This window comes from Oncorhynchus gorbuscha, unplaced genomic scaffold, assembly GCF_021184085.1.
Source record: "Oncorhynchus gorbuscha isolate QuinsamMale2020 ecotype Even-year unplaced genomic scaffold, OgorEven_v1.0 Un_scaffold_480, whole genome shotgun sequence".
Classification (NCBI taxonomy): Eukaryota; Metazoa; Chordata; class Actinopteri; order Salmoniformes; family Salmonidae; genus Oncorhynchus; species Oncorhynchus gorbuscha.
In genome coordinates, this window is record NW_025745312.1 from 124395 (window position 1) to 140000 (window position 15606).

General features: G+C 50.4%; 1 protein-coding gene across 2 annotated transcripts in view; it reads right to left on the reverse strand.

The window, feature by feature from the left end:
- LOC124018334 (dedicator of cytokinesis protein 1-like) overlaps positions 1-15606 on the reverse strand; it is a 173744-nt gene that overhangs the window by 114202 nt on the left and 43936 nt on the right. For both annotated transcript variants that reach the window (XM_046333608.1, XM_046333607.1), the window contains exons 7-9: positions 9204-9339; positions 4360-4517; positions 1888-1969 (exon numbers count right to left, since the gene is read on the reverse strand). In XM_046333608.1, the coding sequence (XP_046189564.1) occupies positions 1888-1969; positions 4360-4517; positions 9204-9339 (376 nt within the window). The remainder of the gene's footprint in view (positions 1-1887; positions 1970-4359; positions 4518-9203; positions 9340-15606) is intronic.

Consider the following 15606-nt stretch of genomic DNA (forward strand, 5'->3'; position numbering starts at 1 on the left):
AGACTGCAGCAGTAACACCACCAGGCTGATCTGTTTATTAGACTGCAACAGTAACACCACCAGGCTGATCTGTTTATTAGACTGCAGCAGTAACACCACCAGGCTGATCTGTTTATTAGACTGCAGCAGTAACACCACCAGGCTGATCTGTTTATTAGACTGCAACAGTAACACCACCAGGCTGATCTGTTTATTAGACTGCAGCAGTAACACCACCAGGCTGATCTGTTTATTAGACTGCAACAGTAACACCACCAGGCTGATCTGTTTATTAGACTGCAGCAGTAACACCACCAGGCTGATCTGTTTATTAGACTGCAGCAGTAACACCACCAGGCTGATCTGTTTATTAGACTGCAACAGTAACACCACCAGGCTGATCTGTTTATTAGACTGCAGCAGTAACACCACCAGGCTGATCTGTTTATTAGACTGCAACAGTAACACCACCACCACCAGGCTGATCTGTTTATTAGACTGCAACAGTAACACCACCAGGCTGATCTGTTTATTAGACTGCAACAGTAACACCACCAGGCTGATCTGTTTATTAGACTGCAGCAGTAACACCACCAGGCTGATCTGTTTATCAGACTGCAACAGTAACACCACCAGGCTGATCTGTTTATTAGACTGCAACAGTAACACCACCAGGCTGATCTGTTAATCAGACTGCAGCAGTAACACCACCAGGCTGATCTGTTTATTAGACTGCAGCAGTAACACCACCAGGCTGATCTGTGTATTAGACTGCAGCAGTAACACCACCACCACCAGGCTGATCTGTTTATTAGACTGCAACAGTAACACCACCAGGCTGATCTGTTTATTAGACTGCAGCAGTAACACCACCAGGCTGATCTGTTTATTAGACTGCAGCAGTAACACCACCAGGCTGATCTGTTTATTAGACTGCAGCAGTAACACCACCAGGCTGATCTGTGTATTAGACTGCAGCAGTAACACCACCACCACCACCAGGCTGATCTGTTTATTAGACTGCAGCAGTAACACCACCAGGCTGACAGAACCTTTTCAAAGGAGGATAAACTTTTGTTCAGGAGGCCGTTTTCACTCCCAAATTGCTTTAACTCTCTATTTAATTGTGTCCATGGTTCATGTCCTGCTGTGATCCATGCTGTGCCGCCAGAGTAGCGAGCGGAGTAGCGGGCGCCAACTAGCTCGTCGTACGTAGGCGCTTGGTGACCCGGGCTGCCCTAAGCCAGCCATTAGTAGAGAGGTGACCTTTGACAAACAAACCGGGTCGCTCTGGGTCGTCCTCTTTCTTTCAGAGCCGGGGAGCTTCACAAACACAGCCGCCCAAACAGGGGGGGTAAACACACACACACACCGACATCCCTCAAGACAGGTCTGGGTAAACAACCGTGAGGTAGCAACCAACACTCTACATATACTCACAGTGAAGACTGATCTCAGGTTATGTAGATGGTCTATATCTACATATACTCACAGTGAAGACTGATCTCAGGTTATGTAGCTGGTCTATATCTACATATACTCACAGTGAAGACTGATCTCAGGTTATGTAGCTGGTCGATATCTACATATACTCACAGTGAAGACTGATCTCAGGTTATGTAGCTGGTCTATATCTACATATACTCACAGTGAAGACTGATCTCAGGTTATGTAGCTGGTCTATATCTACATATACTCACAGTGAAGACTGATCTCAGGTTATGTAGCTGGTCGATATCTACATATACTCACAGTGAAGACTGATCTCAGGTTATGTAGCTGGTCTATATCTACATATACTCACAGTGAAGACTGATCTCAGGTTATGTAGCTGGTCTATATCTACATATACTCACAGTGAAGACTGATCTCAGGTTATGTAGATGGTCTATATCTACATATACTCACAGTGAAGACTGATCTCAGGTTATGTAGCTGGTCTATATCCTTCACCAGGCCTTGACTGGACCATCGCACCAGGTAATTCTCACTGGGGAGGAGGGGAAGAACCAACATCAACCTTTTAGCGTTACAATCTGGCATCACAAATCAACTCTCTAGTCTCAAGATGAACAAATGACAATCGACTGACTAATGTCGTACACAGATGAGACGTTTCCTGAACAGTATCCTGGAACAAGAGAAAACCCCCAGGCAGGCTGGCAGCCGGGTCTGTGCTGTAACGTTCCTGGCTCTGGACTCGGGCCTAGGGCAATACTATTACCATGATTCAGAGGTTCTCCAGAAATCCTGATGAGAGGATTCCCAAAATAGTGAGGAAATAACCAGGGAGGGAATCCTCTAACCAGGGAGGGAATCCTCTAACCAGGGAGGGAATCCACTAACCAGGGAGGGAATCCTCTAACCAGGGAGGGAATCCTCTAACCAGGGAGGGAATCCACTAACCAGGGAGGGAATCCACTAACCAGGGAGGGAAGCCTCTAACCAGGGAATCCTCCAACCAGAGAGGGAATCCTCCAACCAGGGAGGGAATCCTCTAACCAGGGAGGGAATCCTCTAACCAGGGAGGGAATCCTCTAACCAGGGAGGGAATCCTCTAACCAGGGAGGGAATCCTCTAACCAGGGAGGGAATCCTCTAACCAGGGAGGGAATCCACTAACCAGGGAGGGAATCCACTAACCAGGGAGGGAATCCACTAACCAGGGAGGGAATCCTCTAACCAGGGAGGGAATGCTCTAACCAGGGAGGGAATGCTCTAACCAGGGAGGGAATCCTCTAACCAGGGAGGGAATGCTCTAACCAGGGAGGGAATGCTCTAACCAGGGAGGGAATGCTCTAACCAGGGAGGGAATGCTCTAACCAGGGAGGGAATCCTCCAACCAGGGAGGGAATCCTCCAACCAGGGAGGGAATCCTCCAACCAGGGAGGGAATCCTCCAACCAGGGAGGGAATCCTACAACCAGGGAGGGAATCCTCCAACCAGGGAGGGAATCCTCCAACCAGGGAGGGAATCCTCTAACCAGGGAGGGAATGCTCTAACCAGGGAGGGAATGCTCTAACCAGGGAGGGAATGCTCTAACCAGGGAGGGAATGCTCTAACCAGGGAGGGAATCCTCCAACCAGGGAGGGAATCCTCCAACCAGGGAGGGAATCCTCCAACCAGGGAGGGAATCCTCCAACCAGGGAGGGAATCCTCCAACCAGGGAGGGAATCCTCTAACCAGGGAGGGAATCCTCTAACCAGGGAGGGAATCCTCCAAACAGGGAGGGAATCCTCCAACCAGGGAGGGAATCCTTCAACTGGGATTTCAGGAAAATGTGGGAAATTTGAGAAAGTGTCCAGAACTCTTGCGACCCTTGGCATACCTGATCAACTTTAACCCACAGAGGAACATACCTGATGACCTTTAACCTTAAAAGAAACCATTCAAAACAACTCATTCCTATAAATTACAGTGTCAAATAAGAACAATATTTTTTTTGTGAGCAAATGTCTCAATTTGTCGTTATGATAAGTTTGGTAGTAACTTGGGAAAATCGTTGCGGAAATCTGTTGAAGCTCAAGTCGACTACAAAGCCCAGCATCTCCCTATGGGCTCTATGTACTGTACATGATGACATTTAACCCTATGGCGTCATAGGAGCTCTATGTACTGTACATGGGCTCTATGTACTGTACATGATGACATTTAACCCTATGGCGTCATAGGAGCTCTATGTACTGTACATGATGACATTTAACCCTATGGCGTCATAGGAGCTCTATGTACTGTACATGGGCTCTATGTACTGTACATGATGACATTTAACCCTATGGCGTCATAGGAGCTCTATGTACTGTACATGGGCTCTATGTACTGTACATGGGCTCTATGTACTGTACATGATGACATTTAACCCTATGGCGTCATAGGAGCTCTATGTACTGTACATGGGCTCTATGTACTGTACATGATGACATTTAACCCTATGGCGTCATAGGAGCTCTATGTACTGTACATGGGCTCTATGTACTGTACATGATGACATTTAACCCTATGACGTCATAGGAGCTCTATGTACTGTACATGGGCTCTATGTACTGTACATGATGACATTTAACCCTATGGCGTCATAGGAGCTCTATGTACTGTACATGGGCTCTATGTACTGTACATGATGACATTTAACCCTATGACGTCATAGGAGCTCTATGTACTGTACATGGGCTCTATGTACTGTACATGATGACATTTAACCCTATGGCGTCATAGGAGCTCTATGTACTCTATGGGCTCTATGTACTGTACATGGGCTCTATGTACTGTACATGGGCTCTATGTACTGTACATGATGACATTTAACCCTATGGCGTCATAGGAGCTCTATGTACTGTACATGATGACATTTAACCCTATGACGTCATAGGAGGTTACATACCTGATGAACTTTGACTCGACAGGGTCGTAGAGCGACATGAGGACCTCTGCATCTTCTCCGATCTTACACACCACGTTCTTCAGGGTGACGAAGAGAGCGAAGGACGGTGTCTGGGCGAACTTGGCCTGCCTGCTCAGATCTACATTCTGTTTCTGAGACTGTCCCAGGGAGAGGAGGAGGGAACAGAGATGTTGTATTTAGTAGAGGGGTCCAGTAGTCTTCACTAGCCTGACAGTCATATCATCTGGGCCAAGGGCCTATGAAGGTTAAAGAAGGTTGAGAATCACACACACAAGAGAGACATTTGAAGGTGATTCTTAGCTAGTTTTCAGCACTGAGGATGGACACAGTGACTGGACTGTTATTCCCCATCAGTCAGACCCATCTTCATTAGACTGGATAGAGACTAGACTGTTATTCCCCATCAGTCATTAGACTGGACTGTTATTCCCCATCAGTCATTAGACTGGACTGTTATTCCCCATCAGTCAGACCCATCTTCATTAGACTGGATAGAGACTAGACTGTTATTCCCCATCAGTCATTAGACTGGACTGTTATTCCCCATCAGTCATTAGACTGGACTGTTATTCCCCATCTTCATTAGACTGGACTGTTATTCCCCATCAGTCATTAGACTGGACTGTTATTCCCCATCTTCATTAGACTGGACTGTTATTCCCCATCAGTCAGACCCATCTTCATTAGACTGGACTGTTATCCCCCATCTTCATTAGACCGGACTGTTATTCCCTATCTTCATTAGACTGCACTGTTTTCCCCCATCTTCATTAGACTGGACTGTTATTCCCCATCAGTCAGACTGGACTGTTATTCCCCATCTTCATTAGACTGGACTGTTATTCCCCATCTTCATTAGACTGGACTGTTATTCCCCATCAGTCAGACTGGACTGTTATTCCCCATCTTCATTAGACCGGACTGTTATCCCCCATCAGTCAGACTGGACTGTTATTCCCCATCTTCATTAGACCGGACTGTTATTCCCCATCAGTCAGACCGGACTGTTATCCCCCATCTTCATTAGACTGGACTGTTATTCCCCATCAGTCAGACCGGACTGTTATTCCCCATCTTCATTAGACTGGACTGTTATTCCCCATCTTCATTAGACTGGACTGTTATTCCCCATCAGTCAGACTGGACTGTTATTCCCCATCTTCATTAGACTGGACTGTTATTCCCTATCTTCATTAGACTGGACTGTTATTCCCTATCTTCATTAGACTGGACTGTTATCCCCCATCTTCATTAGACTGGACTGTTATTCCCCATCAGTCAGACCCATCTTCATTAGACTGGACTGTTATTCCCCATCTTCATTGGACTGGACTGTTATTCCCGATCTTCATTAGACTGGACTGTTATTCCCCATCTTCATTAGACTGGACTGTTATTCCCTATCTTCATTAGACTGGACTGTTATTCCCTATCTTCATTAGACTGGACTGTTAATTCCCCGTCAGTCAGACCCATCTTCATTAGACTGGACTGTTATTCCCTATCTTCATTAGACTGGACTGTTATTCCCCATCAGTCAGACCCATCTTCATTAGACTGGACTGTTATCCCCATCTTCATTAGACTGGACTGTTATCCCCATCTTCATTAGACTGGACTGTTATTCCCTATCTTCATTAGACTGGACTGTTATTCCCCATCTTCATTAGACTGGACTGTTATTCCCTATCTTCATTAGACTGGACTGTTATTCCCTATCTTCATTAGACTGGACTGTTAATTCCCCATCAGTCAGACGACTGTTATTCCCCATCAGTCAGACCCATCTTCATTAGACTGGACTGTTATTCCCCATCAGTCAGACCCATCTTCATTAGACTGGACTGTTATTCCCTATCTTCATTAGACTGGACTGTTATTCCCTATCTTCATTAGACTGGACTGTTATTCCCCATCAGTCAGACCCATCTTCATTAGACTGGACTGTTATTCCCTATCTTCATTAGACTGGACTGTTAATTCCCCATCAGTCAGACTGGACGGTGCCTGGGTTACTACTCCTTCAAGACTGTTGGAAAATAATTCCAGGAGGAGCTGGTTGAGAGAATGCCAAGAGTGTGCAAAGCTGTCAAGGCAAAAGGTGGCTACTTTGAAGAAACTAAAATATCATTTGGATTTGTTTGACACTTTTTTGGTTACTGTGTTATTCCATAGTTGATGTCTTCACTATTATTTTACAATGTAGAAAATGATTATTTAAACTAAGAAAATCCCCGAATGACTGGTACTGTATGTGATAATGATTTTGAGAAGAGGTGCTAGTTCTGATTCAAATTCACAAAGCCCTTAAAAAAACATCTAAAGAAGGTATGAACATTCATGGTGGTGACCTGAGACAATGTAATATCACTCCATGTGTACACAAAGGCAGAGATGGAAAGGTCTCACAAGAATACAACTCATAGCTAATATATATGCCATTTAGCAGACGCTTTTATCCAAAGCGACTTACAGTCATGTGTGCATACATTCTACGTATGGGTGGTCCCGGGGATCGAATCCACTACCCTGGCGTTACAAGCGCCATGCTCTACCAACTGAGCTACAGAAGGGCACTTAACCAATTTAGAGTCACTTCATAGGCTGAGTCCCAAATGGCATCATAATCCCTATAGGGCCCTCGTCAAAAGTAGTGAATTATATAGGGAATAGGGTGCAATTTAGGATGTAGATTCAGGCAGGGAGAGAGAGAGGAGAGGTGGCGGGGAGAGAGAGGAGAGGTGGCGGGGAGAGAGGAGAGGTGGCGGGGAGAGAGAGGAGAGGTGGCAGGGAGAGAGGAGAGGTGGCGGGGAGAGAGAGGAGAGGTGGCAGGGAGAGAGAGGAGAGAGGAGAGGTGGCGGGGAGAGAGAGGAGAGGTGGCAGGGAGAGAGAGGAGAGGTGGCGGGAAGAGAGAGGAGAGGTGGCGGGGAGAGAGAGGAGAGGTGGCAGGAAGAGAGGAGAGGTGGCAGGAAGAGAGGAGAGAGGAGAGGTGGCGGGGAGAGAGGAGAGGTGGCGGGGAGAGAGAGGAGAGGTGGCGGGGAGAGAGAGGAGAGGTGGCAGGGAGAGAGAGGAGAGGTGGCAGGGGGAGAGAGAGGAGAGGTGGCAGGAAGAGAGGAGAGAGGAGAGAGGAGAGAGGAGAGGTGGCGGGGGAGAGAGGAGAGGTGGCGGGGAGAGAGAGGAGAGGTGGCGGGGAGAGAGAGGAGAGGTGGCAGGGAGAGAGAGGAGAGGTGGCGGGGGAGAGAGAGGAGAGGTGGCGGGGAGAGAGAGGAGAGGTGGCAGGAAGAGAGGAGAGAGGAGAGAGGAGAGAGGAGAGGTGGCGGGGAGAGAGGAGAGGTGGCGGGGAGAGAGAGGAGAGGTGGCGGGGAGAGAGAGGAGAGGTGGCAGGGAGAGAGAGGAGAGGTGGCGGGGAGAGAGAGGAGAGGTGGCGGGGAGAGAGAGGAGAGGTGGCAGGAAGAGAGGAGAGGTGGCGGGGAGAGAGAGGAGAGAGGAAAGATGGCAGGGAGAGAGAGGAGAGGTGACGGGGGAGAGAGAGGAGAGGTGACAGGGAGAGAGAGGAGAGGTGACAGGGAGAGAGAGGAGAGATGGCGGGGAGAGAGGAGAGGTGGCGGGGAGAGAGAGGAGAGGTGGCGGGAGAGAGAGGAGAGGTGACGGGGAGAGAGAGGAGAGGTGACAGGGAGAGAGAGGAGAGGTGACAGGGAGAGAGAGGAGAGATGGCGGGGAGAGAGGAGAGGTGGCGGGGAGAGAGAGGAGAGGTGGCGGGGGAGAGAGAGGAGAGGTGGCGGGGAGAGAGAGGAGAGGTGGCAGGGAGAGAGAGGAGAGGTGGCAGGAAGAGAGGAGAGGTGGCGGGGAGAGAGAGGAGAGAGGAAAGATGGCAGGGAGAGAGAGGAGAGATGGCGGGGAGAGAGAGGAGAGGTGACGGGGAGAGAGAGGAGAGGTGACGGGGAGAGAGGAGAGAGAGGAGAGATGGCAGGGAGAGAGAGGAGAGGTGGCAGGGAGAGAGAGGAGAGATGGCGGGGAGAGAGAGGAGAGGGGGCGGAGAGGTGGCGGGAGAGGTGGCGGAGAGGAGAGGTGGCGGGGAGAGAGATGAGAGGAGGTGGCAGGGAGAGAGGAGAGGTGGCGGGGAGAGAGGAGAGAGAGAGGAGAGGTGGCGGAGAGAGAGATGAGAGGGGGCGGGAGAGAGAGAGAGAGATGAGAGGAGGTGGCAGGGAGAGAGAGGAGAGGAGGTGGCAGGGAGAGAGAGGAGAGGAGGTGGCAGGGAGAGAGAGGAGAGGAGGTGGCAGGGAGAGAGAGGAGAGGAGGTGGCAGGGAGAGAGAGGAGAGGAGGTGGCAGGGAGAGAGAGGAGAGGAGGGGCAGGGAGAGAGAGGAGAGGAGGTGGCAGGGAGAGAGAGGAGAGGAGGTGGCAGGGAGAGAGAGAGGAGAGGAGGTGGCAGGGAGAGAGAGGAGAGGAGGTGGCAGGGAGAGAGAGGAGAGGAGGTGGCAGGGAGAGAGAGGAGAGGAGGTGGCAGGGAGAGAGAGGAGAGGAGGTGGCAGGGAGAGAGAGGAGAGGAGGCAGTTGTTCATGACGTACAGGAGGTGAGAGGGGAAAAGGCCTGAATAGTGTTAACATGTTCTATAATATCACAGCATGTAAATAGGGGTTAATAAATGAATATGATTGATTGATTACTTGATTGATGTCTGAACTGATTGATGTCTGAATATGATTGATTGATGTCTGAACTGATTGATGTCTGAACTGATTGATGTCTGAACTGATTGATTGATTACTTGATTGATGTCTGAATATGATCGATTGATTAGTTGATTGATGTCTGAAGTTTACCTTCTCCTCTTGGATCCTGTCCTCGATCTGTTTGGAAGCAGCTTCATGGGCTCTGAAGAGAGAGACGGTGCTGGTAGAGTCGGGGTCCAAGATGTTGCCATCTTTATCTCTCACCACGAGGTCTAGATCCAGGTACCTGATATACAAGGAGAGGAAGAGGAGAGGGAGAGGGAGAGGGAGAGGGAGAGGGAGAGGGAGAGGGAGAGGGAGAGGGAGAGGGAGAGGGAGAGGGAGAGGAGAGATACATATTTCCCTCAGATTACACAGACCTACAAAGCATTTGAAAACAAACCCAATTTTGATAAACTCCCATATCTACAGGGTGAAATACCAGTGTGTCATCACAGCAGCAAGATTTATGACCTGTTGCCACAAGAAAAGGGAAACCAGTGAAGAACAAACACCATTGTAAATACAACCCATATTTATGCTTATTTATTTTCCCTTTTGGCCAAGATCTCGTGATACATGGCCTCATCTATCCTCCCCTCAATACGGTGCAGTCGTCCTGTCCCCTTTGCAGAAAAGCATCCCCAAAGAATGATGTTTCCACCTCCATGCTTCATGGTTGGGATGGTGTTCTTGGGGTTGTACTCATCCTTCTTCTTCCTCCAAACACGGCGAGTGGAGTTTAGACCAAAAAGCCCTATTTTTGTCTCATCAGACCACATGACCTCCAATTCCTCCTCTGGATCATCCAGATGGTCATTGGCAAACTTCAGACGGGCCTGGACATGCGCTGGCTTGAGCAGGGGGACCTTGCGTGCGCTGCAGGATTTTAATCCATGACGGCGTAGTGTGTTACTAATGGTTTTCTTTGAGACTGTTGTCCCAGCTCTCTTCAGGTCATTGACCAGGTCCTGCCATGTAGTTCTGGGCTGATCCCTCACCTTCCTCATTAACATTGATGCCCCACGAGGTGAGATCTTGAATGGAGCCCCAGACCGAGGGTGATTGACCGTCATCTTGAACTTCTTCTAACCCTTCTCCATTTTCTAATAATTGCGCCAACAGTTGTTGCCTTCTCACCAAGCTGCTTGCCTATTGTCCTGTAGCCCATCCCAGCCTTGTGCAGGTCTACAATTATATCCCTGATGTCCTTACAAAGCTCTCTAGTCTTGGCCATTGTGGAGAGGTTGGAGTCTGTTTGATTGAGTGTGTGGACAGGTGTCTTTTATACAGGTAACGAGTTCAAACAGGTGCAGTTAATACAGGTAATGAGTGGAGAACAGGAGGACTTCTTAAAGAAAAACTAACAGGTCTGTGAGGGCCGGAATTCTTACTGGTTGGTAGGTGATCAAATACTTATGTCATGCAATAAAATGCTAATTAATTACTTAAAAATCATACAATGTGATTTTCTGGATTTTTTTTTAGATTCCGTCTCTACATGCTTTTTAAGTAAGAAAACCTGCAAAATCGGCAGTGTATCAAATACTTGTTCTCCCCACTATATTTTCATAATATGACATTTGGAGGAGAGAGAGAGACATGGAGAGGGAACAAGAGAAGAAGAAAGGAGAGAAAAAGGAGAGGCAGAGAGAGAGAGAAGGAAAAAGGAGAGTCAGAGAGAGAGAGCATGAGGCAGAGAGAGAGGGAGAGAGAAAAAAGGAGGCAGAGAGCGAGAGCAAGAGGAGAGCGAGAGAAGGAGAGCAAGAGAAGGAGAGCGAGAGAAGGAGAGCGAGAGAAGGAGAGCGAGAGAAGGAGAGCGAGAGAAGGAGAGCGAGAGGAGAGCGAGAGAAGGAGAGCGAGAGAAGGAGAGCGAGAGAAGGAGAGCGAGAGGAGAGCGAGAGAAGGAGAGCGAGAGAAGGAGAGGGAGAGAAGGAGAGCGAGAGCCAGAGAGGAGAAGCAGAGTGAGAGCCAGAGAGGAGAAGCAGAGCGAGAGAGGAGAAGCAGAGCGAGAGAGGAGAAGCAGAGCGAGAGCCAGAGAGGAGAAGCAGAGCGAGAGAGGAGAAGCAGAGCGAGAGCCAGAGAGGAGAAGCAGAGCGAGAGCCAGAGAGGAGAAGCAGAGCGAGAGCCAGAGAGGAGAAGCAGAGCGAGAGCCAGAGAGGAGAAGCAGAGCGAGAGCCAGAGAGGAGAAGCAGAGCGAGAGCGAGAGGAGAAGCAGAGCGAGAGCGAGAGGAGAAGCAGAGCGAGAGCGAGAGGAGAAGCAGAGCGAGAGCGAGAGGAGAAGCAGAGCGAGAGCGAGAGGAGAAGCAGAGCGAGAGCGAGAGGAGAAGCAGAGCGAGAGCGAGAGGAGAAGCAGAGCGAGAGCGAGAGGAGAAGCAGAGCGAGAGCGAGAGGAGAAGCAGAGCGAGAGCGAGAGGAGAAGCAGAGCGAGAGCGAGAGAGAAGAAGCAGAGCGAGAGCGAGAGAGAAGAAGCAGAGCGAGAGCGAGAGAGAAGAAGCAGAGCGAGAGCGAGAGCGAGAGAGAAGCAGAGCGAGAGCGAGAGAGGAGAAGCAGAGCGAGAGAGGAGAAGCAGAGAGAGAGCCAGAGAGGAGAAGCAGAGAGAGAGCCAGAGAGGAGAAGCAGAGAGAGAGAGGAGAAGCAGAGAGAGAGAGGAGAAGCAGAGAGAGAGGAGAAGCAGATCGAGAGGAGAAGCAGAGCGAGAGAGGAGAAGCAGAGCGAGAGAGGAGAAGCAGAGCGAGAGAGGAGAAGCAGAGCGAGAGAGGAGAAGCAGAGCCAGAGAGGAGAAGCAGAGCGAGAGAGGAGAAGCAGAGCGAGAGAGGAGAAGCAGAGCGAGAGGAGAAGCAGAGCGAGAGCCAGAGAGGAGAAGCAGAGCGAGAGCCAGAGAGGAGAAGCAGAGCGAGAGCCAGAGAGGAGAAGCAGAGCCAGAGAGGAGAAGCAGAGCCAGAGAGGAGAAGCAGAGCCAGAGAGGAGAAGCAGAGCGAGAGCCAGAGAGGAGAAGCAGAGCGAGAGCCAGAGAGGAGAAGCAGAGCGAGAGAGGAGAAGCAGAGCGAGAGCCAGAGAGGAGAAGCAGAGCGAGAGAGGAGAAGCAGAGCGAGAGAGGAGAAGCAGAGCCAGAGAGGAGAAGCAGAGCGAGAGCCAGAGAGGAGAAGCAGAGCGAGAGCCAGAGAGGAGAAGCAGAGCGAGAGCCAGAGAGGAGAAGCAGAGCCAGAGAGGAGAAGCAGAGCGAGAGCCAGAGAGGAGAAGCAGAGCGAGAGCCAGAGAGGAGAAGCAGAGCGAGAGCCAGAGAGGAGAAGCAGAGCGAGAGCCAGAGAGGAGAAGCAGAGCGAGAGAGGAGAAGCAGAGCGAGAGAGGAGAAGCAGAGCGAGAGAGGAGAAGCAGAGCGAGAGAGGAGAAGCAGAGCGAGAGCCAGAGAGGAGAAGCAGAGCGAGAGCCAGAGAGGAGAAGCAGAGCGAGAGCCAGAGAGGAGAAGCAGAGCGAGAGCCAGAGAGGAGAAGCAGAGCGAGAGCCAGAGAGGAGAAGCAGAGCGAGAGCCAGAGAGGAGAAGCAGAGCGAGAGAGGAGAAGGAGAGTTAGAGAAGGAGAAGCAGAGAGAGAGAGAGAGAAAGGAGAGTTAGAGAGCAGACAGCCTACATCACATTGCTACTGCCTGGGCCTTCTGCCTTCTCAGAACATACACACCCTTCACACAGAGAGATAAGAAGGTTGGCAGAGTAGGAGGAAAGAGGTAGGCTCCTCCCCCAGAGCTCTGTTTGTAGAGGGAGAGCTGAGAGAGAATCAGAGACAGATCGAGCAGAGAGAAAAATAGACTGAGCGAGTCAGTCGGAGAGAGAGACGGATAGAGAGAGAGGAGGTAGTTTATACAGCAGTGAAGTGAACAGGGCTCATCAGAAGAACATATCTGACAGACTCTCCTCTCATCTGGTCACCCAGAGGAGCAGGGAGCTGAGGAGCAGGGAGGTGGAGTATATGAGCCAAACCCCCGGGCAGAGACAGCGGGGGAGACTGAAGAGCAGGGAGGTGGAGTATATGAGCCAAACCCCCGGGCAGAGACCGCGGGGGAGACTGAAGAGCAGGGAGGTGGAGTATATGAGCCAAACCCCCGGGCAGAGACCGCGGGGGAGACTGAAGAGCAGGGAGGTGGAGTATATGAGCCAAACCCCCGGGCAGAGACAGCGGGGGAGACTGAAGAGCGTGGAGGTGGAGTATATGAGCCAAACCCCCGGGCAGAGACAGCGGGGGAGACTGAAGAGCGTGGAGGTGGAGTATAAGGGCCAAACCCCCAGGCAGAGACAGACAGAAAAATAAGAGGACCTTTCAATTTCCTAACAGTTAGTGTTAGATACTGGGCTTCCTCCTGCTCTTCTTTTTAGAGCTCTGTTTTTCAGCTCCTCCTCCATCTCTATTGCTGTTTTTCAGCTCCTCCTCCATCTCTAAAGCTGTTTTTCAGCTCCTCCTCCATCTCTAAAGCTGTTTTTCAGCTCCTCCTCCATCTCTAAAGCTGTTTTTCAGCTCCTCCTCCATCTCTAAAGCTGTTTTTCAGCTCCTCCTCCATCTCTAGAGCTCTATTTTTCAACTCCTCCTCCATCTCTAGAGCTCTGTTTTCAGCTCATCCATCTCTAGAGCTGTTTTTCAGATCCTCCTCATCCTCCTTCTCTAGAGCTCTGTTTTTCAACACCAACATGAAGCTCTGTTTTTCAGCTCCTCCTCTTCCATCTCTAGAGCAGTTTTTCAGCTCCTCCATTTCTAGAGCTGTTTCTCAGCTCCTCCTCCATCTCTAGAGCTCTGTTTTTCAGCTCCTCCTCCATCTCTAGAGCTCTGTTTTTCAGCTCCTCCTCCTCTAGCTCTGTTTGTCAGCTACTCCATCTCTAGAGCTCTGTTTTTCAGCTCCTCCTCCTCTAGCTCTGTTTGTCAGCTACTCCATCTCTAGAGCTCTGTCAGCTCCTCCTCCTCTAGAGCTCTGTTTGTCGGCTCCTCCTCCTCTAGAGCTCTGTTTGTCAGCTCCTCCTCCTCTAGAGCTCTGTTTGTCAGCTCCTCCTCCTCTAGAGCTCTGTTTGTCAGCTCCTCCTCCTCTAGAGCTCTGTTTGTCAGCTCCTCCTCCTCTAGAGCTCTGTTTGTCAGCTCCTCCTCCTCTAGAGCTCTGTTTGTCAGCTCCTCCTCCTCTAGAGCTCTGTTTGTCAGCTCCTCCTCCTCTAGAGCTCTGTTTGTCAGCTCCTCCTCCTCTAGAGCTCTGTTTGTCAGCTCCTCCTCCTCTAGAGCTCTGTTTGTCAGCTCCTCCTCCTCTAGAGCTCTGTTTGTCAGCTCCTCCTCCTCTAGAGCTCTGTTTGTCAGCTCCTCCTCCTCTAGAGCTCTGTTTGTCAGCTCCTCCTCCTCTAGAGCTCTGTTTGTCAGCTCCTCCTCCTCTAGAGCTCTGTTTGTCAGCTCCTCCTCCTCTAGAGCTCTGTTTGTCAGCTCCTCCTCCTCTAGAGCTCTGTTTGTCAGCTCCTCCTCCTCTAGAGCTCTGTTTGTCAGCTCCTCCTCCTCTAGAGCTCTGTTTGTCAGCTCCTCCTCCTCCTCTAGAGCTCTGTTTGTCAGCTCCTCCTCCTCTAGAGCTCTGTTTGTCAGCTCCTCCTCCTCTAGAGCTCTGTTTGTCGGCTCCTCCTCCTCTAGAGCTCTGTTTGTCAGCTCCTCCTCCTCTAGAGCTCTGTTTGTCAGCTCCTCCTCCTCTAGAGCTCTGTTTGTCAGCTCCTCCTCCTCTAGAGCTCTGTTTGTCAGCTCCTCCTCCTCTAGAGCTCTGTTTGTCAGCTCCTCCTCCTCTAGAGCTCTGTTTGTCAGCTCCTCCTCCTCTAGAGCTCTGTTTGTCAGCTCCTCCTCCTCTAGAGCTCTGTTTGTCAGCTCTGTTTGTCAGCTCCTCCTCCTCTAGAGCTCTGTTTGTCAGCTCCTCCTCCTCTAGAGCTCTGTTTGTCAGCTCCTCCTCCTCTAGAGCTCTGTTTGTCAGCTCCTCCTCCTCTAGAGCTCTGTTTGTCAGCTCCTCCTCCTCTAGAGCTCTGTTTGTCAGCTCCTCCTCCTCTAGAGCTCTGTTTGTCAGCTCCTCCTCCTCTAGAGCTCTGTTTGTCAGCTCCTCCTCCTCTAGAGCTCTGTTTGTCAGCTCCTCCTCCTCTAGAGCTCTGTTTGTCAGCTCCTCCTCCTCTAGAGCTCTGTTTGTCAGCTCCTCCTCCTCTAGAGCTCTGTTTGTCAGCTCCTCCTCCTCTAGAGCTCTGTTTGTCAGCTCCTCCTCCTCTAGAGCTCTGTTTGTCAGCTCCTCCTCTAGAGCTCTGTTTGTCAGCTCCTCCTCTAGAGCTCTGTTTGTCAGCTCCTCCTCTAGAGCTCTGTTTGTCAGCTCCTCCTCCTCTAGAGCTCTGTTTGTCAGCTCCTCCTCCTCTAGAGCTCTGTTTGTCAGCTCCTCCTCCTCTAGAGCTCTGTTTGTCAGCTCCTCCTCCTCTAGAGCTCTGTTTGTCAGCTCCTCCTCCTCTAGAGCTCTGTTTGTCAGCCCCTCCTCC